Source organism: Uncinocarpus reesii, genomic scaffold (assembly GCF_000003515.1).
Source record: "Uncinocarpus reesii 1704 scaffold_4 genomic scaffold, whole genome shotgun sequence".
In the NCBI taxonomy this organism is placed as follows: domain Eukaryota; kingdom Fungi; phylum Ascomycota; class Eurotiomycetes; order Onygenales; family Onygenaceae; genus Uncinocarpus; species Uncinocarpus reesii.
In genome coordinates this window covers 518,925-544,366 of record NW_003052497.1, presented here as the reverse complement: position 1 = coordinate 544,366, position 25,442 = coordinate 518,925, and the positions used below count along the sequence as shown (strand labels likewise).

General features: G+C 49.3%; 9 protein-coding genes across 9 annotated transcripts; 3 read left to right on the top strand and 6 right to left on the bottom strand.

Moving 5' to 3' along the window:
- Positions 1–84: 84 nt before the first annotated feature.
- Positions 85–1,541, bottom strand: UREG_06303 (uncharacterized protein; the record flags this gene model as incomplete). The annotated part of the gene is made up of 2 exons (XM_002583290.1): positions 85–1,131; positions 1,194–1,541. 2 exons carry the CDS (start codon positions 1,539–1,541, stop codon positions 85–87), a joined length of 1,395 nt encoding a protein of 464 aa, XP_002583336.1.
- A 2,897-nt stretch (positions 1,542–4,438) lies between these two features.
- On the top strand, positions 4,439–5,835 carry UREG_06302 (uncharacterized protein; the record flags this gene model as incomplete). Its single annotated transcript, XM_002583289.1, has 2 exons — positions 4,439–4,694; positions 4,778–5,835. 2 exons carry the CDS (start codon positions 4,439–4,441, stop codon positions 5,833–5,835), a joined length of 1,314 nt encoding a protein of 437 aa, XP_002583335.1.
- A 1,004-nt stretch (positions 5,836–6,839) lies between these two features.
- On the bottom strand, positions 6,840–8,099 carry UREG_06301 (uncharacterized protein; the record flags this gene model as incomplete). The annotated part of the gene is made up of 2 exons (XM_002583288.1): positions 6,840–7,406; positions 7,647–8,099. 2 exons carry the CDS (start codon positions 8,097–8,099, stop codon positions 6,840–6,842), a joined length of 1,020 nt encoding a protein of 339 aa, XP_002583334.1.
- An 800-nt stretch (positions 8,100–8,899) lies between these two features.
- On the bottom strand, positions 8,900–11,095 carry UREG_06300 (beta-glucan synthesis-associated protein SKN1; the record flags this gene model as incomplete). The annotated part of the gene is made up of 6 exons (XM_002583287.1): positions 8,900–8,954; positions 9,008–9,488; positions 9,537–10,059; positions 10,113–10,214; positions 10,269–10,449; positions 10,515–11,095. 6 exons carry the CDS (start codon positions 11,093–11,095, stop codon positions 8,900–8,902), a joined length of 1,923 nt encoding a protein of 640 aa, XP_002583333.1.
- Positions 11,096–13,941: 2,846 nt separating this feature from the next.
- UREG_06299 (uncharacterized protein) lies at positions 13,942–14,952 on the top strand (the record flags this gene model as incomplete). The annotated part of the gene is made up of 1 exon (XM_002583286.1): positions 13,942–14,952. One exon carries the CDS (start codon positions 13,942–13,944, stop codon positions 14,950–14,952), a length of 1,011 nt encoding a protein of 336 aa, XP_002583332.1.
- Positions 14,953–16,614: 1,662 nt separating this feature from the next.
- UREG_06298 (uncharacterized protein) lies at positions 16,615–17,607 on the bottom strand (the record flags this gene model as incomplete). The annotated part of the gene is made up of 3 exons (XM_002583285.1): positions 16,615–16,810; positions 17,015–17,262; positions 17,305–17,607. The coding sequence occupies 3 exons, from the start codon at positions 17,605–17,607 to the stop codon at positions 16,615–16,617; spliced, it is 747 nt and encodes a 248-aa protein (XP_002583331.1).
- A 260-nt stretch (positions 17,608–17,867) lies between these two features.
- Positions 17,868–19,964, top strand: UREG_06297 (uncharacterized protein; the record flags this gene model as incomplete). The annotated part of the gene is made up of 9 exons (XM_002583284.1): positions 17,868–17,916; positions 17,975–18,043; positions 18,097–18,203; positions 18,257–18,430; positions 18,487–18,773; positions 18,930–18,978; positions 19,044–19,410; positions 19,462–19,563; positions 19,627–19,964. The coding sequence occupies 9 exons, from the start codon at positions 17,868–17,870 to the stop codon at positions 19,962–19,964; spliced, it is 1,542 nt and encodes a 513-aa protein (XP_002583330.1).
- Positions 19,965–20,560: 596 nt separating this feature from the next.
- On the bottom strand, positions 20,561–21,151 carry UREG_06296 (uncharacterized protein; the record flags this gene model as incomplete). The annotated part of the gene is made up of 2 exons (XM_002583283.1): positions 20,561–20,838; positions 20,908–21,151. The coding sequence occupies 2 exons, from the start codon at positions 21,149–21,151 to the stop codon at positions 20,561–20,563; spliced, it is 522 nt and encodes a 173-aa protein (XP_002583329.1).
- A 684-nt stretch (positions 21,152–21,835) lies between these two features.
- On the bottom strand, positions 21,836–23,185 carry UREG_06295 (60S ribosomal protein L3; the record flags this gene model as incomplete). Its single annotated transcript, XM_002583282.1, has 4 exons — positions 21,836–22,091; positions 22,145–22,818; positions 22,884–23,040; positions 23,121–23,185. The coding sequence occupies 4 exons, from the start codon at positions 23,183–23,185 to the stop codon at positions 21,836–21,838; spliced, it is 1,152 nt and encodes a 383-aa protein (XP_002583328.1).
- Between the last annotated feature and the right edge of the window lie 2,257 nt (positions 23,186–25,442).

Here is a 25,442-nt window from a genome sequence, read left to right as displayed (position 1 = left end):
GGGAGGTACACATCCGTACCATAACTACAAACGCAAGTTAGTACATGTTACAGAGTCGGACGCGGAATTTAGACAAAGTGTCGTTTACCCCTCCATGCTTATCAGCTTCAAGTCACCGCCGAAATACCGTGCGTAAAGCCGACTGATTGGAAGTCCATAACCAAACCCAGCCATTGGAGCCTTGAAATCGCTTTTGTTGAAATCCGGGTCCAGATTAGGAGTCTGATCCACAGTGGTATACATGTACGTCCAAACAAGCGGAATGGATGACCTTGGAATCCCGCCTCCTTCATCCGATATTTTGATCGTTATGTCCTCGCGACCTTCCGCAACGATAACTTTGATCTCTGGGAATACATCACTCTCCGGGCCATGGGTTTCCACAACGGCACGTAACGAGTTTTTCAACGTTTCGAAGAGCATATGCGACAAATGGCCTGGGACATACATGAAATTCAGATCATCTTTGCAAACAAGACGAACTTTGGGGGCATCGAATAACCCGTAATGATCCTCACAAACAAACCGTGCATTCTCAATAGCTTCTTGGGCGAGTTCCCTAACGTTAGTCTTGGTGCAGATGATTCCAACGTAGTTTGGGTGGTATTCGTGCGTCTGTTGTGTGAGGGCAATGTGTTGGCCGATAAGCATTCGAATACCGATGCGAGACATGTAGAATCGATCAAGGAATGATTGTATATCCGAATCAATCTGCATTCGCTGCCTTTTTCGTTTCCATTCTAGGATGCCCTGCGCCACAGTTGTGACCACACTATCGTGCCTTCTCTTGATGTGATGCAAGGTCGACGCGAAGCGATTGTTGTAATCCCGGAGTTCGGGTGGCCACTCGCCCCCGTCGTCTGCAGCAACAAAATATCTTCGGTTCCCGCTGACTCTATGTTTTGAATGCCCGTTCCCATTCCCGCTTCCATTGCCATTGCCGTTAATGCAATAGTCTTTTGTCTGTGGAAGGATGGACGTTGTGGAGGAGCGATACCGGCCGTCTTTTATACTAGGGTTTTGTGTCGCCTCCTCCAGCACCTTCGGCTCACGGCCAGGCTGGCGACTGGGCCGCAGGAGACGGGATCTGACTTCTTGCGAGAGTGTTGGCCGGGGGAGGCTTATGATTTCCTGATTCGGAAGCGGTGAGTCAGATGGGAAGTGGACGGCAAGAGCAGAGTCAGCGGCCATACCTCAAAAGACTGCGCATACCAGTCTTGCACCTTTTTGATTGAAGGCACGTCGTTCAGTCCATCTGGCAGATCACCCAGCTCCTGTACCCTGTGTGCTAACCGAATGGGAAGTTCTTCGGACAGAAACTGGGATGCGCGGAAGAGCGTGCCTGTGATTTTCCATAGGACAAGGTTAAGCACTGCCTGGGCTCCGGTAGGTTGACAGAAGCAATAGTACACACCTGTATCTAACATACCTGTTGATGGTCTGTGCCCGAACTGAACCATCTGCCGCAGAGAGACTCCTGTCGCTGGAAACGAAGCATAGTGACCGATGGTGTCCATCAGTCGTTCTGACGCCTTCCACATGGCTACTAGATTCTGGCCCCGCGGCCTGGGGGGGGATCAATGCAGGAGTCTGCACGTAGCCCTCAACCCAAAATCACACAATGCGGACAGGTGTGAAAGCAGTCGACTAGTAGGAGGGCGGTGAATCATACGTGATCAATACTCTGACTCTTCATATGATAATTGTTAGCTACCAAAGATCGGACAGAAACGGAGGACTGGCAGGTCTCCACCAACTGGCACGGGGGATCTAGGATGCCGAGGTAGACTTCGCGCAGAGACCTCATCTGAGTGGGCGAGAGTATTACCTAAAAGTCGGGTGGACGGCGAGTTGGCGTAGATCCGGCCAATCTCAACATCGGCAACGAGGCGTTGCTCGCTGAGGGCAATTGATGGTGAAGATGGCAGACGGCGAGGAATTGAGAGAGGGGGACAAGGGTATGAACGGCATTGCTCCAGTTCTCGGTCCCAGGTGGCATCGAAAGCATGGATGCCAGCAAGCAAAAGGAATGTGCGAGCCAGGCACTCACGTGAAGATCTTCAGCAACCTTAACCCACCTGCAGGGTACCAAAAAGTACCTCCAGGCACAGCAAACAGGCTATATGGGCTGAGGTACTGCTGTGTACCTCCCTGTTTCTCCCATGTCACCGCAGATTCTATCAGTCACGAGACAGTTCCTGCAACAAATTGTTCACAAAGAGTTTGAATTTCATCGAGACCAGACGGACAATGAGTCTCCGTCAAAGCAAGGACCCTTGCTCGTTTCCAAGGACAAAATACATTGTTCATTGTTCTACATCATCCGCAAGCAGACACCGAGTTCCTCTTTAGTCAAGTGCCCATCATGCCCATGTCGAGCCCATAATTCCCAGTTGTATTTCGCAACCGATATTACCTCTAAATATGGCCCAGATATCCGTTGGGGCCTTTCCATTCCCCGACTCCCGTTGCGCTAATATTTATCAGCCGACGATCGGGGGGGGATCCGGATACTGAATTACCTTGCTCCAATCGAAGGCCTCCAGCAACCGCGAGATTCTATTTGGGTAGGAATAGTGAACACACTGTCCACGGCCTACAGGTACCCTCTTCAAAGTAACCTCAAGATAAAGAAAGCGATGCCAAATAATTACATATATGCTGCTACCCGTTGCGTGCTAAAGGCGATGTTAAGGACGATGTTTGGGGTGATATTATTTTGCGTGACTACTTTAACATGATGGATGCCATGAATCTACGGAGTATTTAAGCTTGCTATGTAGCCACCATTAATAAGTGGCGTCAAGCATGCTGTTTCTAACTTCTAAGGGTGTTTAGGCTTTGCACTGTTGGTCTCTAATGATTCTCGCCAGAAGCTCGAAAGTGCGGAGAAAGCCCCATATCAAACTTGGAGGGAACCGCATCGACGCAAACATCGCGTTGTTGAACAATCTGATCAAAATTGAAGCTATCATACCAACAAGCTGCTTTGCATACTCTTTGGTCCTTATCTTAGGTTGATCTCAAGTGACGCATATGACCATCCATATGGTAACTAAACCGGCAAGACAGCCTAGCAGTGAAGGTAAATTATGGAATGGTGGTGTAATGTCTCGAGAATAATGATCGGTCTCGGGTTTGGCTCAGCAACTGGCCTTGCAGAATTCACGTGGCGGATTGATGTCAAAATGCCAGGGAGGTTAATTAACTAGCTGTTGGACTTTTCGCAATCAACAAATGATGCTCTGGGAGAAATGAAGCTTGATAGTGGTTGCTGAAGGAGCTTGGAAGCTTCACCAAATGTACCCCAATGCATCTCTGTCATTTGTTATTCGTCTCACTTGTTCCTGAGGCAGTTCCAAAGGATTTCTCGTGCCCATGCAAATATCGCGCAGGAATCAGACTGGTAGCCGGGATTGTAATTAGATATAAATAGCAGTTCGCCACCAAAACGTGCAAGATGACGGTTTTTGAATCAGGCCAAAAGAATCAAAGACACGATTGGCTTAATCTGCATAATTAATCCTATAATTCGACCAATAAGAACTGGGTTATTACCTAGTGGAGCGGGCCGGGATAAATTCATCCAATGGGAAATCAACAATGCTGCTGCTCAGGGCAGCCATTGGACGGCCATCTTTCGCAATAACATTCCGTGTTTCAATACCAAACGGCATCAACCTCAACGTCCTTGGAGCCTCAACACGGCAACTTCATCTTCACACTTTCACTTCATCTCTGTGCTATCTCGACATCGCCTTCACCCGCGAAAAGTGCTGGTGCTTCGCTAAGCACCCTCTGTGTGGAGCACCGCTTCAAAGTCATCTCACAAAGAAAATGAAAAGCTCCATCCCAGGCCTGACCGTCCTGCGCCATGGCGTGTTGTTCCCCAAGCTTGCTGGGGCCAAGACGGTCCGGCGCACTGCTCCATCCACTCTGGCCTCCATGGCGCGCTCTCCATTGGATCGTCCCCTCGTGTTTTCGTTTCCACCTCGCACCGAAACGCCATCGGAAAACAAATCACCTCGACCACAGTCAACAGATGAGAGCCTCGTCTCGCTGGCACAAGAGGTGCACGCCCCCTTTTCCCCAGCCGCAAGGCCGGGTTTCCCTTCTTCATTTTTTCCCTCCTCCCAACACGTGTGGGTGAGCGCTCGCGGTTTTCTCTGACCATCCATCAGAGAGCCCCTTCTTCCTAATTTCATCTCTGACCTTTCTCTTCCCGCCCTGTTGCCAAACTGTTGCCGTGCGTCTTTGCACTGGCCAAGTCCAAGCAAGATCCGCATCCGGGCATTTATTGATCAGAGGGCACCTTAACCGGATCTTGCCGCAACACCTCGGTGTCACAAACCTGCGTTCTTTCTTCTCGACCCCCGTCGCGAGTGGTGAGAAGAGATTGTAGCGTTCGTTGACCTGTCGGTCCCTTCACGTCCACACCATGCGTCAATTCTCGTGGACCGCGGCGTTGGCCGCCCTGTTCTCCTTGGGAAGTGTGGAAGGCTCTATGCCTGCGATTCCGATCCCTCAGGAAACCCCAATCGGGTTGATGGCTGCTGTTGGCATGTCTCCAAGACCAACAGACCCGCCAGGTGTACCGGCTGGCTTTCCTCGCGAGTTGGTGCCCCGGCAGCGGAGGTCTTCCTTACCCTTCCCACCTCCGGGGTATTACTGTGGTTTAGTTGATGGCGACACTGGTTCGTGATTTCGGCCCAGTCGGACTCGTCTGGCATTTATGACAGTCCTTGGACAATCGCTTACTGATGTTGTGTTTGTGCAGATAACTTGCTAACCTGTGTCAACGCTCGGGCAAATTGTGTTCATCAGGGCACCGCAATTGGGTGCTGCATCAGCAGCGAAATCTCCGAGTGCACTAACATCCCGTCCAGCTGTATCAACTATGGCGAGTCGTGCGACGATGCTTGCAAGAGGAACAGAAGGATTTTGAAATGTACCACGACCACCGAGCCATACTGTGGAACATACTTTTTTGGCGGTGGATCGCAACTATTTGGCTGTCGTTCGTATGCTTCGGTTACCTCTCAGGTACAGCAACTCCGCGATTACTACGCGTCAGCCTTGGGGTCCGACTTCACAACACTGCCAGCAGCGTCAAACATTCTACCTTCCGCCAACCCCAATGGCCCTCCGAGTCCCAACACATCCGAGGACCCCATGCCCACCTTTCCTGGATTTCCCGAATCGTCTACCAATCCCAATTCGCCTGGCACAACCCCCTCGCCACCACCACCACAACAACCACCTTCTGGCGGTGACGGCGACGATGGTGATGACGGCGGCGACGGCGGGAACAAGAAAAGCAAGCTTTCAGGCGGCGCCATCGGCGGTATTGTTGTCGGTGCTTGTGCCGGCGTTGGAGCCCTTGCGGCGTTCCTTGTCTGGTTTTTCTGTGTGAAGAAGAAGCGTGATGAAAACAATGGCAATGCTGCCCCTGTCGCGCATCCTCCCGTTATGCATGGCCCCCCACCACCAGGACCCCACGACGCGTACGGCCACCAGCCAAACCCGGCCGCAGGCTACTATGCACCTGTACCACAAGACAACAAACCACTTGACGGCACTCAGCCTCCTTCATACGGCTACGACAAACCACCGCAGCCCAACATGGCTGAAATGCCTGCTCCAGGCGGCTTACAACCTCAGCCGCCTATGCAACCCCAGGGCCAGGCTGCTGATTATTATAACCAACGCACAAGCATGGGCCCACCAAGTCCACTCAGCGCGGGTGGAACGAGCCCCGGAAGTCCAAACGGGATGCATCCAACGCATACTGGCCCCGTGCCTGAACAGATTTATGAAATGGGCTCTGGGAGATAACATCCTAATTCCTGATGGGCGAATTGGAAAATAAAGACAAAAATTATATGCCGGGGCGAAATGAGTGGGATACGCGATATGCAACTTGCCCAAAACAGATATTAGCTTAATGTCTTATTGTTTCTTTTTGCATATAACATTGTTATCTTATATCCTGTGTTTATTTTCGACCTCATTTATCATCATTTCCTGCGAGCGCTATGAGTTTTATTATTTTTCACTTTTTCTTTACCCTCATTTCTCTGTTGTTTTAACACCTTTCCGGAAGACTCTACCCTTTATACCCCACCGGCGTGAAAGGATATCCTCTGGAATTCAGAATCCCCATCTCCGCCCGAGCTTGCATATATAACTCATCGGTGAACGCCTGTCATACAATGGTTATTAAATTATTATTCCTTTTCCAAGTCAAGCTACTCCATAGCTTCAGCGTAATATTAATCTTCCCAAGTTTTCCCGGTCCAAATGATATGCAAAGTGATCAGTGCGTTGGATACTAATGACAGCGCTAAAGCCCGGAATACTGTTGTTTCAAGCTTCGAACAAGAATGTAGACGCGGTTCCTGCATTTGGTCATGTCACTTGATATATGGAACGACCCTGCAAAGTTGGCAGAACACAGGCCTCGATGGAAAAAGACTCATTCTCGACCAACCGCAAACCTTTTCCGCAGTTGGTCTTTATACTCGATCTCCTCAGCCAACTTTTTCTCAATCAAAGCCGCAGCCCCTATACACCAGTATGGACTAACCGTCTGGTCGAACACACGCTGTGTACAGTGGTCTTCACAATAGCGGCGCTGGATATGCTCAATAAATACCCGCAGCATTCCTTTCGGACTGTGAACGGCCTGGAAATACCAAAAGCTCCCGCGGTCCCAGCATTTCCTCAGTATATCAGTTTGAAAAGCGTTCTCTGGGCCACTGATACTTGTTTCCTGTGCCTCAAAGGCGTTTATGAACTCGCCCATGACGCTGTCAAACGTCTGCAGGTGTTCTCCGTGTTCAATGTCGTCGATAGGTCGACCGGTTAAGCCAATACGGGGCAGTTTGCATTTCGATTGGAAAAGAGCATGCCCATTCCAAGTCAATTAGGGAAGTAATATGCCAATCGTCATCGACGAAAATATTGCTGGGGTGCAAGTCCGTCAATGTGAGGACAAACTGGCCATCACGATGCTCTCGAGATACAAACTGCGGAAGAAGTCCGCGCATCATTGTCAATGCCGCCAGTTGCTGTTCCCCGTCATTTGTGCTGTGGATTGCATTTGGCTGGCGGCGGATTCGGTTGTCATGGCACTGTAACATATCTAGAATATACGGTTCGATAGACCCGTAAGTGGAATGCCTGGGGATCGTGGGGATCCCTTCGTTCTCCATGGTTTGGAGGCGGAGGGTCAGAGGGCGGTTTGTTAGATGAATGAAACCATCGTCATTCAGTGTCAATGATCCGATACGTGGTAGAGCGGTGCGATTGATGGAAAGCATGATACGGGAAATGTCATGGAAGAGGATATTCCTTCGTTGCTTATCGCCAAGGTGTCCGAGAGCAGTCGACCATCCCCGATAAAGCTAGTAATCATGTAACCTGTAGTCAGAGAGCTCAGTGGCGGAAGGCGAATGTAGGGGCAGCTCTTGGGAAGCCCCAGTAAGGAGCGAATGGCTTGTGTGGTGTACCAGCAGAGACGGGTCAGAAGGGATACGGCGCGTGGTGCAGTGAACTGGGGTTATGTACGGGTTAGGACGCAAAAGTACTCTAACTATATGAAACAAGAAAAGAAGTAAATTCCTAAAAGACCGGAAATAACATACAGTTCGTCCATTGGGGAACGCAAACGCATGCAAAGAAGGAATAGGAACCGCAGGGCAGTGTTCAGCCATCCAGATGTATGTTGCCACCTCACAGCGAAGTTTCTCCTCGACATTTCCAGGATTGTGCGCTTCACCAATCTTGTACGGCAGGGGGATTCGAACAAGGACTCGCTCATCCGCCGGCCAGTTGATGTACACCGGAATGCAAACATTGTAGCTGCCATATAGCCACTGAGATTCATCGGCAACTTGGCAACGGTCGACTGTGAGGTGGAAGCGGACAATTGCCTCGATGTCGGACTTGCGCGAAACAAGATACGACCAAAACTCTTCTTGTTTCTTGGGGTAGTTTAGACGATGAAGCACATTGTATTGGTCAATTAGAGCTTCTTCAAAAGAGACGCGGCCGCTTTTGAGAAGTGGAAGGGTGTTTGATGGGGAAGAAATTGACATTTCCTCTTTAATCCCGAGAGGTTAGTTTGCTGAAGCTGGCTCTTGGGCCTTGGTTCGACTCTCATAGCAACAGGCTTCTCTGTTTGGAGTACGTTGATTGATATTCGAGTTGGGCCAAACTTGTCCAGGGGCTCGGATGGCGGAGAAATGTTGTTGCGAGAGCCGTTCGAGCATCAACCTCTATCGGGCTATGATCTCAACATCCGGATCAATTTGACAAAATTGGGAAATTCAACTAAGACAACCATGAAGTGGGCGGCCTGTTCCTCAAGCGATGACGGTCAAAAGAACAAATCATCAATTAACTGGATGTCATGACACCATCCACATAGTTAGTTAACTAATTAATCCACCCAATTTTCCATATATCACAGAACCAAACAAAGTCCACAATCTCAACACATGTCCCTTGAGCTTCAACTCCATGAACACACATACGTCTAACAATCCCAAGGCGCCTGATCCTATTTCTCGGTGAATTTTAATATTGCTTTCGCGGTTGCTCCAACAAAATGCCTATCCGCCGCTAAAAAATGCAATCATGGCAGGGACGACAAAGAAAACGAAGAGATAGGGGCATCATCATCAGAAAATCAGTTAGTACAGATATGAAAAACGAGACAAAGGCAAATAATGCGGTAAAGGGCAATATTCATACATACACGAAGGGAAAAATTGAAAGATTTTGGGGTATACAGTGAATGCTAAACGCAGCTCAAATGGGAAGAAAGGGTGCAGGAAGACATTTATCATTACGAATTGGGTGAATAAGAGGGTCAATCTTGGAAAGTGGACTGCAACTATTTGCATCCGTGAACGAACTTGTTCTTTGGCCAGTCGTAATCCGTGTCGGCCCTAATCGAAGAAATCAACATATAATCTTTCCAGGCCTTGAAACGTTAACTTACCAATTTGTCAGATTAGGATTCTGATACACCTCCTTGTGCTTTTTAATATACCCTGTTGTCTCCATTCCCGGCGGATCACACGTTACGCTTTTCTTCTCTGGATCCTGATAAATCCTCACATAGTCGAACCTCATGGTTGCCGGGAGCAATGATGCTAAGCCTGTCATGTTCAATGGGGCAAAGCTCTGGGACATACCCAAGTTCATGATGAGCGCCATGGGCTCCACGGGGATGACTCGCTGCCCAATATTCCCATTCGGCCCAATTGCACGACCGTCGAGTTTCCAGGTCTTGTCCTTGCCAACGTACCATGTTATGTCTCCTTTTGCTCCGGGTGCGTATTCAAATGCATAAACTTGATAGGCTTTGCCATCATACCAATCATTGTTGAGATTGGTGATTCCGGAGACTGCTTGCTGGAAGACACCGCCACGATATGCGTTCATGTGTGTGACCTTGGGATCATATAGCTCCATAAACTCTACTACGTTGTTAGGTCAATTTGACAAAGGAAGATTGGACAACTAACCGTAATTTGGCATATACCAGACGTCGAAAGGTGCAATTTGGGCACTTTGCGACACATCACCAACTGTTGATGGGACCGCTTCATCCAAGGGATGCACGCTGGCCTCAATAACATCAATTTCAGGGGCGCTACGGGATTTTCCAGGCGTTGGATGATCCTCTCCATCGCAGGTACAAGCTGGAAGTTTCATTCCGGGGAGAAAACTGATACCGTCTGTAGAACTCTGGTTTGCAGTGATTCCAGCATCGCATTTGTCATGGTAGGTGTATGGCCACATCCCTTCAGTGGTTGCAGCGTATCCTGGGCGTCCAAGATTGCCCATAGACCAGAACCCCGGCCAAAGACCAGAAGTATCACCACGACCAGGCAGGGATATGCTTGCCTCCAAGCGCCCTCCGGTAAAGCATAACTGATTCCACGATTGGACCATCCCAGACCGGTAATTTAGGCCATGATTTTGAAAAGCATCGAAACGTAATTCCAAATTTCCATTTTTTGTCGTAACAGCATCGGGGTCGTACCACTGAGCGAATTGTTAACCCATACTCAGACAGAGAGGATTAAAAAAATTCATACCTCCAAATCCTGCGTAACACCATACCAAATGTCAACTGCTTGGAAAAACGGATCGTCACCTTGGAAAAATGTCCGTCCGTCTCGATTAAACTCGTCCGAAAACTAGTTGCAGATTGATCAGCACGAGCTTCTTGCCAAATTCGGAACACAGCATACCACCAATTCCCATTTTTTCCCGTCTGCTGACTTGATGGATCTTGCGGAAGTTGGGGTATCGGGGTCGATTAATGAAGTTCGAATGTTCTTCAGTAGCGGAACCTTTCCAACGTCAAGGCACATCGGATTACCCTCACAGCCTTGTGGGCTAGTTGGCTCAAACAACTTTCTCGCAAAAGTCCTATTCGGCGGTTGATGTTAGTTGACGATACTATAAAAGGAAGTAACTTTTTTCTGAGTCCATACATGACTGGGTAACCAATAAAAAGAACCAAAAGTCCCAAAATTAAAACGGCCAAGGCGCCAACGTTCAGCATCCCTCTCTTTGAGCAGAGAGCGCAACCTCGCTTTTTATCCTCTGAGTCTGGATTATGCATTTCGTCATCTTTTTCTACGTCGTGTGGAAATACGATCAGGTCCTTGTCTGGAAAGATGGCGAATTTCTCGGCGACTGTTTGAGTATTGATAGGTTCCTCGTCGCTTCCTGTTCTTGACGGAACTCTAGAATCCCCAAACGGGTATTCAAGGTAGTGTCGACTGGAACGGCTACCGGCGTCGGAGCTCCAGCTAGTTCTGCGTGACGAATCATCTCCGGCATTTCGACTGCTTTCGAGATACGCTCGCGGGCGTGGAATGGTTAAATGTTCCGTGGACGATGGATTACTCCGGCCAACGGGAGAATATGGTGGTTCGGGAGGTGCGATCAGCGGACGAGATGCGGAAAGGGACTCAGAAGTACCGTTTGTCTGGTCCCCGAAAGGATTCTCATAGCCGGAGTTAAGACGCAGGTGAGGAATGTTTCTCGAGCGACCGCTGCCCGGATCCATTGTGACGGTGAAATATTGATATATGCTAAATTTACCCTGGAAGTAACCAAGGAGGGAATGTAATCAGGTCACACTATCCAGGGAATAGATGCTCGAGATCCGTTGTAAATCGAAGATCAGAGCTCCAAGGTTAGAATAAGAGGGCGTTTAGAGATAGCACAGCTAAAGCCTTGACATTCGGCATTTGCAACGGGGTCGCAATCAAATTGTAGCAGCAGCATCCAGGTATAGGGGAGTGACGATATCAAAGCACAGCGAATGGACGTCTGGCAAGTACAGAATTTCGAACACGTAACGAGCGACTGAACGAAAGGCAAGGAAGAATGGCTCAGCGAAAGTAGACTGCCAATGAAAGTCAGCGTCAACTGGAGGTTCGAATGGCACGCTGACAGCTTTGAACAGCAGCCGCCTGAAAGTTGAGATGATTACTCACAGAAAAAGACGTCGATCTGAAAGGACAGACGAGACGGGAGAAATATCAGTATCACACAGCAAAGCAGCCCTAGTTGGGAGGTATCTCAATTGGCAGAACCAAGGCCTAGAGAGCGATTTCGTCAGCTGTGGGCCAGAGTCGAAGATCCAACGGTTGACGGCGTGGCTTGAACTGAAATAGCAGTGGAACCGGTGGACCTGTTGAGGGACGGGAAGTATACCTACAAGTGCCCTCTTTCGCGCGCGGCCGCGGACAAGAGGGTATGCTCACAGCGCAGGAACAGGAGAAGATAAGATGAGAGGAGGTTCCGGATGTAGGGGACAGGAGAGGTTCAGTTAAGCTTATTGCAACGTCGCGTGAGTGTGATGTCGTCGCGCAACGGGGCACAGGACAGATGCGGATGTTGGTGTGCTTCTAGAAGCCGGGGCAAAAAGAAAACAAAGAAACAAGCTATGGAATGTTGTGTGCAGCTTCCGGGCCCTGCTCAAGACATGGAGAGCTCACAAGAGCACACTGAAGGGTGACTTTTGTTTTGTTTTAGCTAGACGTGTCAAAGAGTTGCCAGGAGAGGTCAGTGAAATTTGCGTGAGGAGGGATTTGTGGGCGTCCCTGGGCGGAGTGACACAGCTTGACATCACTCCAGCGCTTGTGACAAAGGTACTGGGAAAGTTATCAGGGACAGTGAGACTCTCACTTGTTACCAACAAATGACTTGTGAGACCTTTGTCAGTTGGGTTGGCTTAGGTAGTCCAGGCCAGGTCCATTCCAGGAGCACTCTGAGCACTGGGCACATTGTTCTCGGTAGTGTGTTTGTTTCAGGGCTTCCTGCCCTGCTATCCAGCAGAGGATGAGATCCCCCTGCTCGCTGTCTCAAGTCAGTGATGAAGCCCATGATTGCACCATGTGTCTGTACCCGGTGCTCTGCGGTCTGTCGTACCAAACGGCCTCCAGATGGAGAACCAGGTTTCAAGGAACAAAGAGCCTTGGCGGCGTCGAAAAAGTCTGATCCGCCAATCACATTGCGTCCTTGCAGACGATTTTCCGATCTGCGTGCTCTCATTGGCCAGCGGTGCCGCCCTCACTTTTCCTTTTTCTGCGCTTACGTGTCGCGGATGATGTCAGCACGGGCGCGAGGGTGTTTCCTGGCACTCCGTAGGTAGTCCAGCGGAGGGAATATCGCTCTGAAAGTGAATGGCCATGCGCTTCTCTCTTCCCCGTTAATCCTCTCTTCTCATCTGCAGGTGAGTCGGCTGGAATTCTCCTTCTCGCGGATACGAAGCCTTGAATGCTTCTCTGCTTGCATTCGGTGCTGATTGGCCCACTGTCATTTAAGGCCGCGAATCACCCTCGCGGAATGATCGACGCGCATTAATGGCCCGGCTTGGCGCCAGGGGGTTTTTGGCTTCCCCTTTTTTCGGTTAAGACGAGGACAATATCACCTCGAGATCTGTGGTTTTTTGTGCATTCAATACTCTGTACACCTCCATAACTACAGTCTGGATGTATGCAGGAAAGCTGTTCATTGAAAAGGCTCTCACGGCAGCTTGCGCTTGCGATTCATCGCTCTCCTCGTCTTCTAGACCAGCTATCACAGCCGGCGACGTCGTGGACCGTTGGCAGGGACCATGGAAGTTCGAAACCAACCTGCCTTATACACTACCAGTTCTTACATGTACTGCAGACCCGGTCGAAACAGGATTATTCCATCTGCAACGGTTCATGGAACCAAGCTGAGTTCAAGTCGTCCCAGAACAGCAGAGCCGCATTTAATGCCCGTCCAGCCCACAACTATTTTCAGAATCGCGATATTAGAGGCAAACAATGCGGGACAGCCACATTGAGCTATTTGCCGAATGTCAAAAGGCCTTCCTTCTTATGGCGTGTTACAGCCGATAGAGCGTGCCCTAAACCCATGCAGAAAAATACACGCACTGAAGAGAGAGCTCAAAAATGGGGTTTCCCGTCCCCCCATTATCTGGCCATACGCCAGGTCTTGTTCTTTCCGGGAGAGCTAACCTAGCTAGGCTGCTAGGGAGCGATACCACCACTCTAAGATGCTTTTGCAATATTTTTTCATTCTTAACTTACCTCCTCAAGTTTCTCAATTTGCGAAAACACAACTTCACATACGGGGCACCTTGCGCAGAATGATGTTTTCTTGGAGCTTTCACACCCTCGACCAATGAACGCTCCTGATTTTCCGATGTGCAGAAGATGGCTAGGCAGCAGCCCTGCATGAATAATTACTTTTTCCACTCGACGTTGCTTTGGAATGAAGCAAATAATCTCAATTCCTTTCTTATACAGAGTATATTGCTCAATATTGCACATTTTTTGCCTGAGTTAGTTGCTGCCCAGGACTTTCCACTGCCAGCCTCTTTGGCCTCGCGTCCTCAACAGGCCAAGGAAAAACATGCCAGACCCGGCCTATATAGCCGATCCCGCTCCACCTCCAATTTATACCAGGGCCCGCCCCTTTACTGTTCGCTCTCACATCCCACCACCGATAGGCAGCCCGCTAGAGCCCTGCACACCGTGGGATGATCCCCGGAAGGAACGTGAGACGATTTCACCACTTCAACGGTGCCTTTTACACCCACCATCTGGCGGGTTGGACGGAGACCATACTGTCGAATTCAAAGTGGTCCATCACCTGAGAGCTGGAAGAGATCACAATTCGCAGGTCGTTGTTGTCAGCATTCTCAATGTTAGTGATAACTGCCCAGAAGTGCTCGTGGGAGTCACTACAGCCGTGGCCAAGTTTTATGACCCTCTTCATGCTGACCCTGACGACTGGGGTTTCGATCCTTTCTTCTACTCTCATCAGTGTTATATTTCAGAGGCGGCTGCCTACTCCAAACTCTCCGACCTCCAGGGTACTGTGATTCCAACTTACTACGGCTCTTATACGCTTCAGCTCCCTGTTCATGAGCCCACCTCCCCCACAACAACCCGAACCGTTCGCCTCATCCTCATTGAAGATATTGTCGGAACGTCAATGCGGGATCTTTGGCCGCGGGAGTATTCACAAGCCGAACGGAAGCAAATCATAAGAGCGATCATCGATGGAGAATCGGAAATCTATAGACACAATATCCGCCTTCGAGATATGCACCCAAGGAACGTGGTTGTAGTGACAGACCACCGGGCGGAGCAGAGGGTTCGCCGTGTCGTGCTCATAGACTTTGAGCGAAGCTGGTTCTCTCGCGCCCATTTTCCTAAAGATGAACACAAGTACCTACCGGGAACGTACATATCTCCGCTGCTACGCTGGCATCATTTCGTCCGGTCAAGCGTTTTCGATGACTGGATTGATTGGGACCGTCAACTATGGCTCGAGAGTGAATATGCCGACACTGCATCATCGATAACGCGACACATGGAATCGATATGGGGCAAACGACTCGAGGAAACGGAGGATTAAAAAGGAAGCAAGTGGTGGTTTGATGCAGCCGAATTTGAAGGAGTGCTAGGCCCCATGATAATTAACAGGCAAGAAAGGCAAAGGGGAATCAAGGTTTGGATCGGAGTGATTGAGTTCTAGGAGAGGTGTTGTGGATAATCGGATGATTGATGTGAATGACCACTATAACTCAAAAGCTTCTGGAGTACAAGCATAGCTCAAAATGGAAATAGGAACATCTGAAATCTGTTTACCTGTCGCACTTGGCATCTTAGTGCTCAGATCATGAAATGCGGCCTCCACAACCACCCCCTTATTCAGTGTGTTGCGAGTAATTGCACCTTTGGAGGAATGCTGAGTGAATAGCTTTTGCTTACAATCTTCCTATCCTAGACGCCCAAAGCATTGTCACTAGAACCACAAATGAAAATCTCCCATTTTTGCCGGTATACCCCGTAAAGGTGCAAGGTCAAAGGAGTCCATCCTGCGAACTTGAAACTCGACTTCCAAATTAAATATTATGTTCCTTAATGTTCAAGATTCAACAGACCAGATTTCCGGATGTCGATTTAACGACGACGAAATCAGAACCTAGATCAAGATCTAAAAGCAACTAGAAAGCCAATTGACATCAGCCTTTTTCAAATATCACCTCACTTGACTTATCGCCGGCCTCGATGTTGGCAAACTAGTCGATATTCCCATGATATTGTCGCATACTGAGAACATACAACACTTGGGACCGAAAGGACCCTACGCAAGCTCATGACGTGCTTTGGGTCTTTCCTTGCAGCATCTTGCGGGTCAATGAGACTGCATGCAGCAATTGGGCGTAGGCCTAGCATGAGAACGTCGCTGACTTGTATCCTTTAGGTTTTAAGTCATTTTCCACACGCTGCCATCCTATGCTGACAATAACCTCGGATTCGTGAAGTTTCCCCCTTTTCGAGATGCTAGCGTCAAACCGTCAACGGTATCGGAGCGGACAGTGCATGCGAAGGCGGGACTCGTTGAAAGAACGGGTAAAGAAAGTCGATACAAGAGGCTTGAAAACAGGAATAGAGAATGGCACCGAGCAGTGGTTATACAACCCATCGTTCTACCCCACCTCCATCCAATGGTTGTTCTTTCAAGGCACGGGCCGTGCATGTAAGAAGGTCCCATAAACATGGCGATTGATACAAAAGAAGAACTATTGTCCCTTGAGAAATGATATTTAGGCTCCAGACAAGCATTAACAAGCTTATCTAGAGTGCAAGTCTCAAAGCCATCAGAGTAAGGCAGGAACCAGCGTTAGAGGCCATGCTCTGTCGCGCTCCTCTGTGCATTGTATCCGCCCTTCCAGTACCAGACGAGGGAAAGTGCTGCAGATTCGCGATGGGTGGGTCCGGTTTCCTCGCGCCTGGAAATTCCTGAATCAAGACGATTGACTTTGTAACAGCGTTTCCGATAACACAGACGAGTACGTGTACATGTGTATCTGTCAAAGCGCGGGGCAAAAGCCAGCTGCTGCAATGTTCGTGTGAACATTGGTATGCTCAAGCCAAGTGCGGGTATCCCCAAGGAGACCAATGTTCTTCATTCTTGGGCTGTTCCTCCGTAGGCGCGACGTTGTCGGAGTGGCGCCTCCTTATCAGGAGGGGTGAAAGGCGGGTTTCAGATCGCGGATTGCAGATGTGCTTGTTAGTCCAGAAGCATCCAATCCAAACAAGATTGGCGAGTGTTGCGCATGGCAGCATTTCCGTGGGTTGGCTCCGCAATTTGGCGGATGCTTGGTGCAGAGACTTGGATTCTGAACGTCCGCAGTTTGAAGGCTCGGTGCGATGGGCGAGCTGAAACGAGTGCCAAGCGCCGAGAGGAAGTCCTCACGCCGCTCCGCCTAGTTAGTCGAGTGCACAAGTCCACTCAGATGTCTCAGACCTGCTGTTTGAACGGGCGGCAGCCACGGTCGCGGTTCTATTGGTAGAATTACCCAGAGGGCTCTTTCACACGCCAATAGAACTGCGACTATCGAGAATAATTTCAAAAATCAGGCCCGTATACGCCAATAAGACGAGGACAACTGCCTGGCGCCAAGACACACCATTCCCGCTCCGCCGCTAAGCCTCTTGGCACCTCGCGCGGAAATGCGGACTCCATCTCCTCCTCAGCCCAATCACACCTGATGCTGGTGCCGATATCCAAGACTGAGTTTGCCTGGTTGTTGATCGCGTTGGCAAACCTGCGACCACTGTGCTCTTTGTTCATACGCTCGTCGAAGTTAAATGGACATTCTGGATATACCCTGTGGACCACCGCCCAAGAGCCTCGCTCGTGCTTGGTCTCCATGATCTGCGTCGGGTCGAATCACGATATTCATGAACGCAGAAGGACTTTGCCCCTCTCTCGCTCAGGGGACTGATCTCGGCCGATGAATCTTCCGTCAGGACTCCGCCGAGTCGGGAAAACCGGGAGCAGTGCTATGCTGCCAAGTGGACTATCTGAGGGCTGGCTCCTCGCTGGTCGGCTGGCAATGGTACCTCCGGTTGGCCCGCGGTATCGAAGAAGGCCAAGCGATGATGAACTCCCGCCCAAGGAGTCGTATTGCGCCAAGTAGATAGTCGATTGGGTTCCCTGGTCTGTTGCACAGTCAACACCGTAAGGGAGGCCCTGACAGCGTCCGTCTGAAGGAGACATATTGCGTATCGCTCTCTATCCTCCGAGGAGGCCCTTATTCCCTCCCAAAGTCTTGAGAATAGATATTGTCACTCCTTTGGCCACGACGATTTTCGGCTTTGTCTATCATTTTATATTTCGTTTTTTTCCTCCACTTTGTTTTTCCCGCCTATGTTTAATCCTCACTCTCTCTGGTAGAGATCCGTTGATCTTTCTCAACAAATCAACCCAAACTCAGGTGCTGCAGGCAGTATCCGGGTCGCTGTTCTCCTTCCGACACCATGCCTACCCTCGATGTCAGCGAGCTGAATATTGTGCTCTCAGTCCTAGGTTTGCGGGACATCCTTTGCTCACTCTCAGATGTGCTTCCTTGTTAATCATCTAACAGGGGCATTCATTCTTCTTTACGGATTCATCTCGTATAAAATCAAAAATGTCTGGTATCTTGGAGAAGCATGTAGGTAACAGATACGAAGCTATTCTAGTTGCCTACTGACGCCCATTCTCTAGTGCCTGCTGTTATTGTTGGGATAGCCTTGGGGCCCATTGCATCGAAATTCATTGATGCTGAACGATGGGGTGTTGCGGCTCCTGAACAGCAAAATGCCATAACACTCGTATGAGCGAGACTTCGTTACCGGCTCAGGGAATGCAGGCTAAAAGCTTTTAGGGGATCACTCGTGTTGTGATTGGGGTGCAATTGGTGATTGCTGGTTTCCAACTTCCTGCAAAATATCAGTTGACGCGTTGGAAAGAAATGCTGCTTTGCTTGATACCCATCATGACAGTCATGTGGTTGTGCACAACGGGCTGCATTCTCTTGACTGTCCCAAAGCTCACATTGGTAGGGAGATAATGTTCTTTGCCATATAGAATTGTGTTTTGCTCACAACTTGCCAGCTTACTGCCCTTGTCATCGGATCCTGCGTAACCTGCACAGACCCAATCCTTTCCCAGGCCATTGCCAAAGGGCCCTTTGCCGACAAGTTTGTTGCTCGAGATCTTCGTGAAATCATCTCTTCCGAAGCCGGGGCCAATGACGGATTCGGATTCCCGTTCCTCATGCTCGCAACCTACCTTATCCGCTATGCTGATGTACCGGGGGCCGGAAACGCCCAGGGTCTCCATGCAAGGTCAGGAGAGGTTGGCCGCCTCGGTGGAGGGGTTGGCAAGGCTCTTCAAATGTGGTTTGTGGAGACATGGCTTTACATTGTGCTTATGAGCATAGCTTATGGCGCTGTTTGCGGCTTCGCGAGCTGCAGGATTTTGAGGTTTTGTGTTAGAAGGTAAATATACTGCTGCCGAAGTGGATGGGTCGTTATGAAGTGGCTCACAGTGAGTAGGAAATGGATTGACAATGAGAGTTACCTCCTATGGCCTGCGGCGCTAGGTGTAAGTGTCCTCCTTGTTCTGGATTATATTTGCAGAGAATGAGCGAGCCTGACACAAAGCAATAGTTCTTCATTGTGGGTACTTGCGGCGCTCTTGGTACCGATGACCTTCTCGCGTGCTTCGTGGCTGGAAATGCACTCAACTGGGATGGCGGTTACCTCGAAGAATCAGAAGCACGACATGACGAGGTCAATTCGTGTATTGATGTGTTGCTCAATTTTGGCGGGTTCATGTATATCGGCTCCATCCTCCCCTGGAGTGAATTCCACCAACCGGAAATCACTGGCATCACGTATCCACGACTTATTGCTTTGGGCTTTCTTGTCATGGCTTTCCGTCGACTTCCAGCGATCCTCATGGCATACAAACTAATGCCAAAAGTCTGCAAAAACTGGAAAGAAGCTTTGTTCATGGGCTACTACGGACCAATAGGTGAATTACGTCCTGAAGGCATCTAGACAGGTCATACTAATATTCGTCTAGGTATCGGCGCGGTCTTCTATCTTGAACACTCCCGCCATCTTTTCCCTGAGCTGGGCGAAGGCGATGCCGAAGAGACGATTCTCGCAAGAGCCATTGGGCCGAGTAAGTATTCCTTACCTTGATGGATATTGCCTTACCCGTACCCATTATCTAACAAATGCTTAGCTGTCTACTGGCTCGTTCTTTTCTCTATCGTCTTCCACGGTCTTTCAATTCCGATCCACAATCTCATCAACAAAGCCCTTGGAGTTGCGCCAATTGTCGACCCCTCTGGTCCTGCAGAAATCCGCCCGCTATCAGCCAATATGCAATTGCCTAAGAACAGCGCGGTCAATACTAAACGTCAATCCATCATGGCATACAATCGATTCTCGCGGAGCAATTTCCCCAGCAATCCCGGCTGGGAAATTCCGACAACAACTCGAAATGTGGACTACGAAAGCGCATACTCCCAGCCTCGTCGAGCTCCAGCGATCCGTTACGATGACGATGTCAAAGTATAAAGCGAAGAAAACCACACTGCTACGCAAACACATGTTTTGTGCCAATTTCTGCGAGGTTCATACCGTGCTTGTCGATCTGAGGCATGGTGCTTTTCTTTTGGGCCTATCAGGAAACCTTTGACTCCTTTGTGATTATGCAAAAAGCGTTGCATGTGTAATGCAGTTAGGGCCCGCCATCCGCGCGAACTCTGTCAAACACCCGAGGGCTCTGTTACCAGCATTGAGGCTCCCAGGATACTGACCAGTACACCTGGAGTTGGATATTCGTCGTATATTTTGTATTTAGAATTAATATTACGTTTGTCGCAATGCGATATCCACATTCTTTTGATATTGAATTGAAGAACGAGATTCAATTGGAAAAGTTGCCCTTCCACCTGTGCGGAGCAATCGCCTTGGAAAGAAAGCTGTTTTTACTCCGTGGAGTAACATTCTTTGGTGTCATAGATGCATATTCCATACTACAATCCAACAATGTATGCAGGATAATAGGCACAGCCACCACTAGATCTCCACAAAAATGTATTTCGGACATGCAATACAGAGCCCCCAAACCCATACTTTAGTTATATAAAACTAATAAGATGACATTCCCTTCAGCTCTCCACTGCTCGCGCTTTCATCCCCACTAACCGTCTCTCACTCGTGTCCAAGCCCATGACCCAATACTCCGCCCGCGTCTGGTCATGTTGGATCCTATACACCTGTAACTCAACATCTCGCGTTTCCTTGGCTTCTGAGCCCGAAACTGCAGTGCGGATAGCGTGGAAGACGGTTTGGTATTGATTGCGTGGGTCGAAATCAGACAAGGAGAGCGTGGAGATTTCGAGCTCAGGCGCATCGGAGGACGAGAAGATTAGAGATTTGAACTGCTCTGAGACAACGGTTAGCAAGATACGCCGCATCTCTAATAATGGAGGGTTATCCTGGCGGGGAAACTAACCGTTATCCGGCCACCTTCCTTGCCCCGCCGCATCCCAGGCCAACACCACGGGTTCAAAGGTCTCGTCTGCTTCTGAGATATAGTACTGTTCTACATCTTGTAGTACTGTGGGAATCCGTTGGTTTTCATCTACCGTTTTGGTAGCGTGAAATGAGGGAGAGGGTTTCGAGGTCTGTTTGACTTGCGCTGACGGCTCGGCGTTGGCTTGTTCGAGGAAGGAAGCGTAGGCGTCATCGGAGGACATGGTGGATCTAGACTCTGTTTGGGGGAAATAGGTGGATCGGGAATCTGTTTGTATGGGTGCAGTTTTGTTGTTTGTGGGATGGCTGTTGATGTCTTGGAGTGAGCGGGAATCCGAGTAATTGCGATTCGGGGCGCGAGCCAAAGTATGCTGAAACGGGGTAGGTATGCTTTGTATCTGAGGGCCTGGATATAAGCGTAGGATAGTGGTTGAGAGCAACAGATAATGCGGGTGATTGCGAGATGTTGAATTGAAGCTGGAAGTTGAATAAGACGCAGTTTGCAGAGGCCGGCAGATGACGCAATGGCTGAGTTGCGAGGGGACCAGTCGATCGCGAGCTGCCCGTCGAATGAACCGCAGCGGATGAATTGATGCCATGGACCTCGTTCCAAAAGCGATGTGTAGATTTATAACGAATTGAAAAAGATTTTCCTTCAGAAAGATATTTTAATATGGTGGACACCGCCTTGGAAATTGCGGGAGCCGCATCGAATTACCAACTTACGATGGAGTGGGCGACGTTACAGGTCGATGATAGATATATGAAGAATAAAGGCATTAATCATCATACATTTTATTAGGGAACCCGTAGAATTTGAATTTTCTTGTCATCAAGTAGATACAACCGCTGATGAAAAGATACCATGCTCCGCATCAACCCCAGCCAGAAAAAAAGAGACGAACACTTTATGGAGCAGCAGCCAAATCCTTCTTGAGGGTACCCATAAAAGCCCGTTTCTCGGCAGGGGTTTGGTAGGCACCGTGGCCAAATTTGGACGAGGTATCGATCCATTTCAATTCCACCTTCTCCAGAGCCTTGCGGCTGACTTGTGGGTAGAGGGTCTTCCTAAGTGTGAGAACTCTCTTCTTGACACCAGGGCAGGATCCCTTAATAATGAGGAAGTCGTTCTTAACTTCACCGTATCGGACGAATCCACCCATACTATAACGGAATTAGTAAAGAGTTAACAAAAATTTCTTCGGGTGATGACTTACGGTGTGATTTGCTTCTTGCTAACATCAAAATCAGTGGAAGCGTTGCCCTCATCGGAGCCCTTGCCAATGCGGTAGATCTTGTGGTTGACGGATGTACGATGATGGTAACCGTCTTGACCAGCACGAGCAACGGTCCATTGGACGTGGGATGGATGCCAGGCACCGATACAAGCAACCTTTCGGAGACCCTTGTGTGTCTTACGAGGAAGCTTCTTAGTACCCCATCTGCTAGTAACACCCTGGAAACCGTGACCCTTGGTAACGGCAATGACATCGATCATTTCGTCTTGTTCGAAAATGGAATCGATCTCAATTGGCTTCTCGAACAAGCCGTGGGCGAATTCGACCTTGTCCGCGATAGAGCCACCGTTGACTTGGATTTCCATAAGATGGGCCTTCTTCTGCTTAAGAGGAGTCTTGCGGATCTGTGTGTGTGCGAGAAGACGGACGACTGTGCAGTATTTCTTAATGCGCTCGAGTTCGCGGGTAACGGAAGCACCCTTGTTCTCTGAATAGTTTTTCGCATATTTTGTGAACGCCTTCTTCTTGCTCTTATACCAGTTCTTGTAGAACCGTCTCTTGATCTCGTCGCTCAAGTGCTCGGCCCAGACGGTAGTAAGTGATCGAAGACCACGAGGAGTCTCAATGTACCCGACAACGCCGACAGCGATCATCTGCAAAATGCTGTCAGTCACTGCAATTGTACCAGGTTCAGAGCTTAGAGGGGGGAGATTCGTACAGGAGGAGTTTCGACAACGGTAACGGCCTCAACGATCTCCTTCTTGTGCATCTTGGCACCTGGACGCTCAAGATCACGAACGGTGGTGGTCATACCAGCTTTGTAACCCATGGCGGCGGTAAGGTGGACAGGCTTTTTGGGGTCATCCTTTGGGAAGCTGTTCGAAAGCATTCAGCAATCAATTCGTATTCCAACCATTCGCACGTCGCATTGTCAGAAATTCACTAACCTCTTGACCTTGCCACGGTGTCTGGCACTGCGCTTCCGTGGCAGGAAGGCAAGAGAGCCTGGAATTCAACCATCGTTAGCCAATTCCTTCAAATCCCACATATGTAAATTGGTCGGATTGCACGAACCATGCCGCGGCGCTTCGAATTTCCGGTGACTCCTAGATCGGTATGAGAATCAGCCAGCCCAGCGCAGCTCCGTGTGTTTGAAAATACTCACATCTTGAACCTGTTTTGCGTTAGTCGACGGGTGTGGTGAGAGTTCCTGTCGGTTGGAACGAAATTGAGATCGAATCAATATTTTGTGTGGGCCGGAGAGTTGTGTGCGCTTAGCTAAGCGAGCACCGTCTCTTGGGCAAACAGCGCGTGTGTTTGCTTCCAGCACGTGATCCTGCCAAGGCCCGTCTGGTGCCTCAACAACACGCCAGCGGCCAATGTGCACGCTGAAGACGTTGGATCGAGTGGGAGGTGATTCTGGCTCTGAGCTCCTAATATTCTCTTGTCTTATTGCCTATATCTAACGGCTTTGATCTGATATGGAATTCACGAGACAATTGTCAAAAGATGGACGGTGGCCAGCCTGGGCGGCAAGCCCCTATTACGAACACGCGATTGGAACTCCTGTTGTTGATTGCAGGCCATCTTTCACCAAGCCACCTTGCTTGCTTAAGCTTAGGAAACGCAATACTCTCACAGGTCTTCCATCGCACGTGTATTGTCATCGATGCTGCAAACTCCATTTACGCGAAAATCTGGGTCTTCCTGGGCCTATACATCAACCAAGGACTGATTATCCTTGTATGGATTATGATTGCGCGGACTAGCTTTGGAATATCTTCAAGGTACATCACCCTCCCATCTTGTGCCGACTGAAGTTCTCGCAAGTCCAACTAGGTATGAAACGGTACTACCACGGGCCCGAACATGGTATTTCCCTTGTACATTATCATTTCTGGAAGCTTAGATGACCTGCGATGGGGAAGGGCATGAGCAAATGACAACCTTATTGTCTGTGGATGCAAGGACATGCTCACAGCCAACAAGCGCATCCAACAATGGGCACTACTAAGCCCTGCTCGGGGAGATGCCGTGTCCTTGGAACTTACTTGCATCAAAATCTGTTCCCATTTATATCTTGGATCCTCTGAGATCTTCCCCTACCTCGAAACGAGACTCGAGCTTGGCGTATAGGAGTCATGGTTCGGAACGCCTCCGCCATTGGGTGCATGCCGAGACTTGTTACATCTACTTCTAATTTGGGACTTGCAATTTCGGCGATGAAGGGCTGGCAGTGGTGCTAACCAAGTGGCTCGACGTCTGCGCGGGATTGACACCGGCGGACCCAATTTGGCAAGCCCAGTTTTGCCGCCCAAAGGCCCTCGTCGCTCGAATGCTCCTTGGAACGAACTGGAGCTCTTCGCTTGCGTTTTGAGCGCGAACCTGGGCTTTCGCGCGAATCCCTGTTCTTTCTCAACGTGTCGTAATTGAGGGGAAAGCGGTTCATGAAAGTGATGACGAAGCTGGCTGATAGAATTTGGAGGGCATTAACTAGGGGTTTTGGCGTTCCCGCTGTCATTCATCGCCGTTATTTAGCATCAGAATAGATATTAAGAGTAAGACCTGGACAGCTTGAATTCTTTTCTCTTCAAATATCAGATAGTTAATAAATGCCATTTTGCTGTTATACCTTTGTCCATCCATGCGGTTGTGGCTCATGGACCATGCTATGTATAGTACATACTATCTGCCACAAAACTACACCTCTAGTAGTGTCTTTCAAAGCCATGCTATCTCCGGGTTCCAGGCGATATCTATTGTGCACAGACCAAAAAGGTAACTAACATCGCGAGAACCAAGGAATTAACCGTAGGCTGAATCCAAGGAACTGGATTACCCTTAATCCACTCCTTCCACCCCAAATCTAATAAGTTGTACGGAGTAGAGCGACCATACCTAGTGGCAAAAAGTAACCTCAAAGCTGTTGGACGTCATTTTTCCAAAGCCAGGAGGATTGCAATCCGGCACGGTTGCCTGAACCACTCTCACGGTGAAGCAGAAATGTTGCTCTTTTGGGGGCTAGACCATGGTCGTTTTATTTCCGATCGGAATTCAAGCTTGATCTATCATCTTCTTTAAGTTATTCTCATCCTCCATTTCCCTTCATTGAGACTCGGAGTCTCAACAGGTAAAATCGTCTCTATTTGATGGAAGCCATGGATAATGCCGCGCGTGAAAGGTTTCGTTTTGAGATTTTTTTCATTTTTCTTTGTTCAGGTATGCAGGATGCTTGAACAGCAACTGCGATACGAAAGTACAAACAGTAAACAGAGTG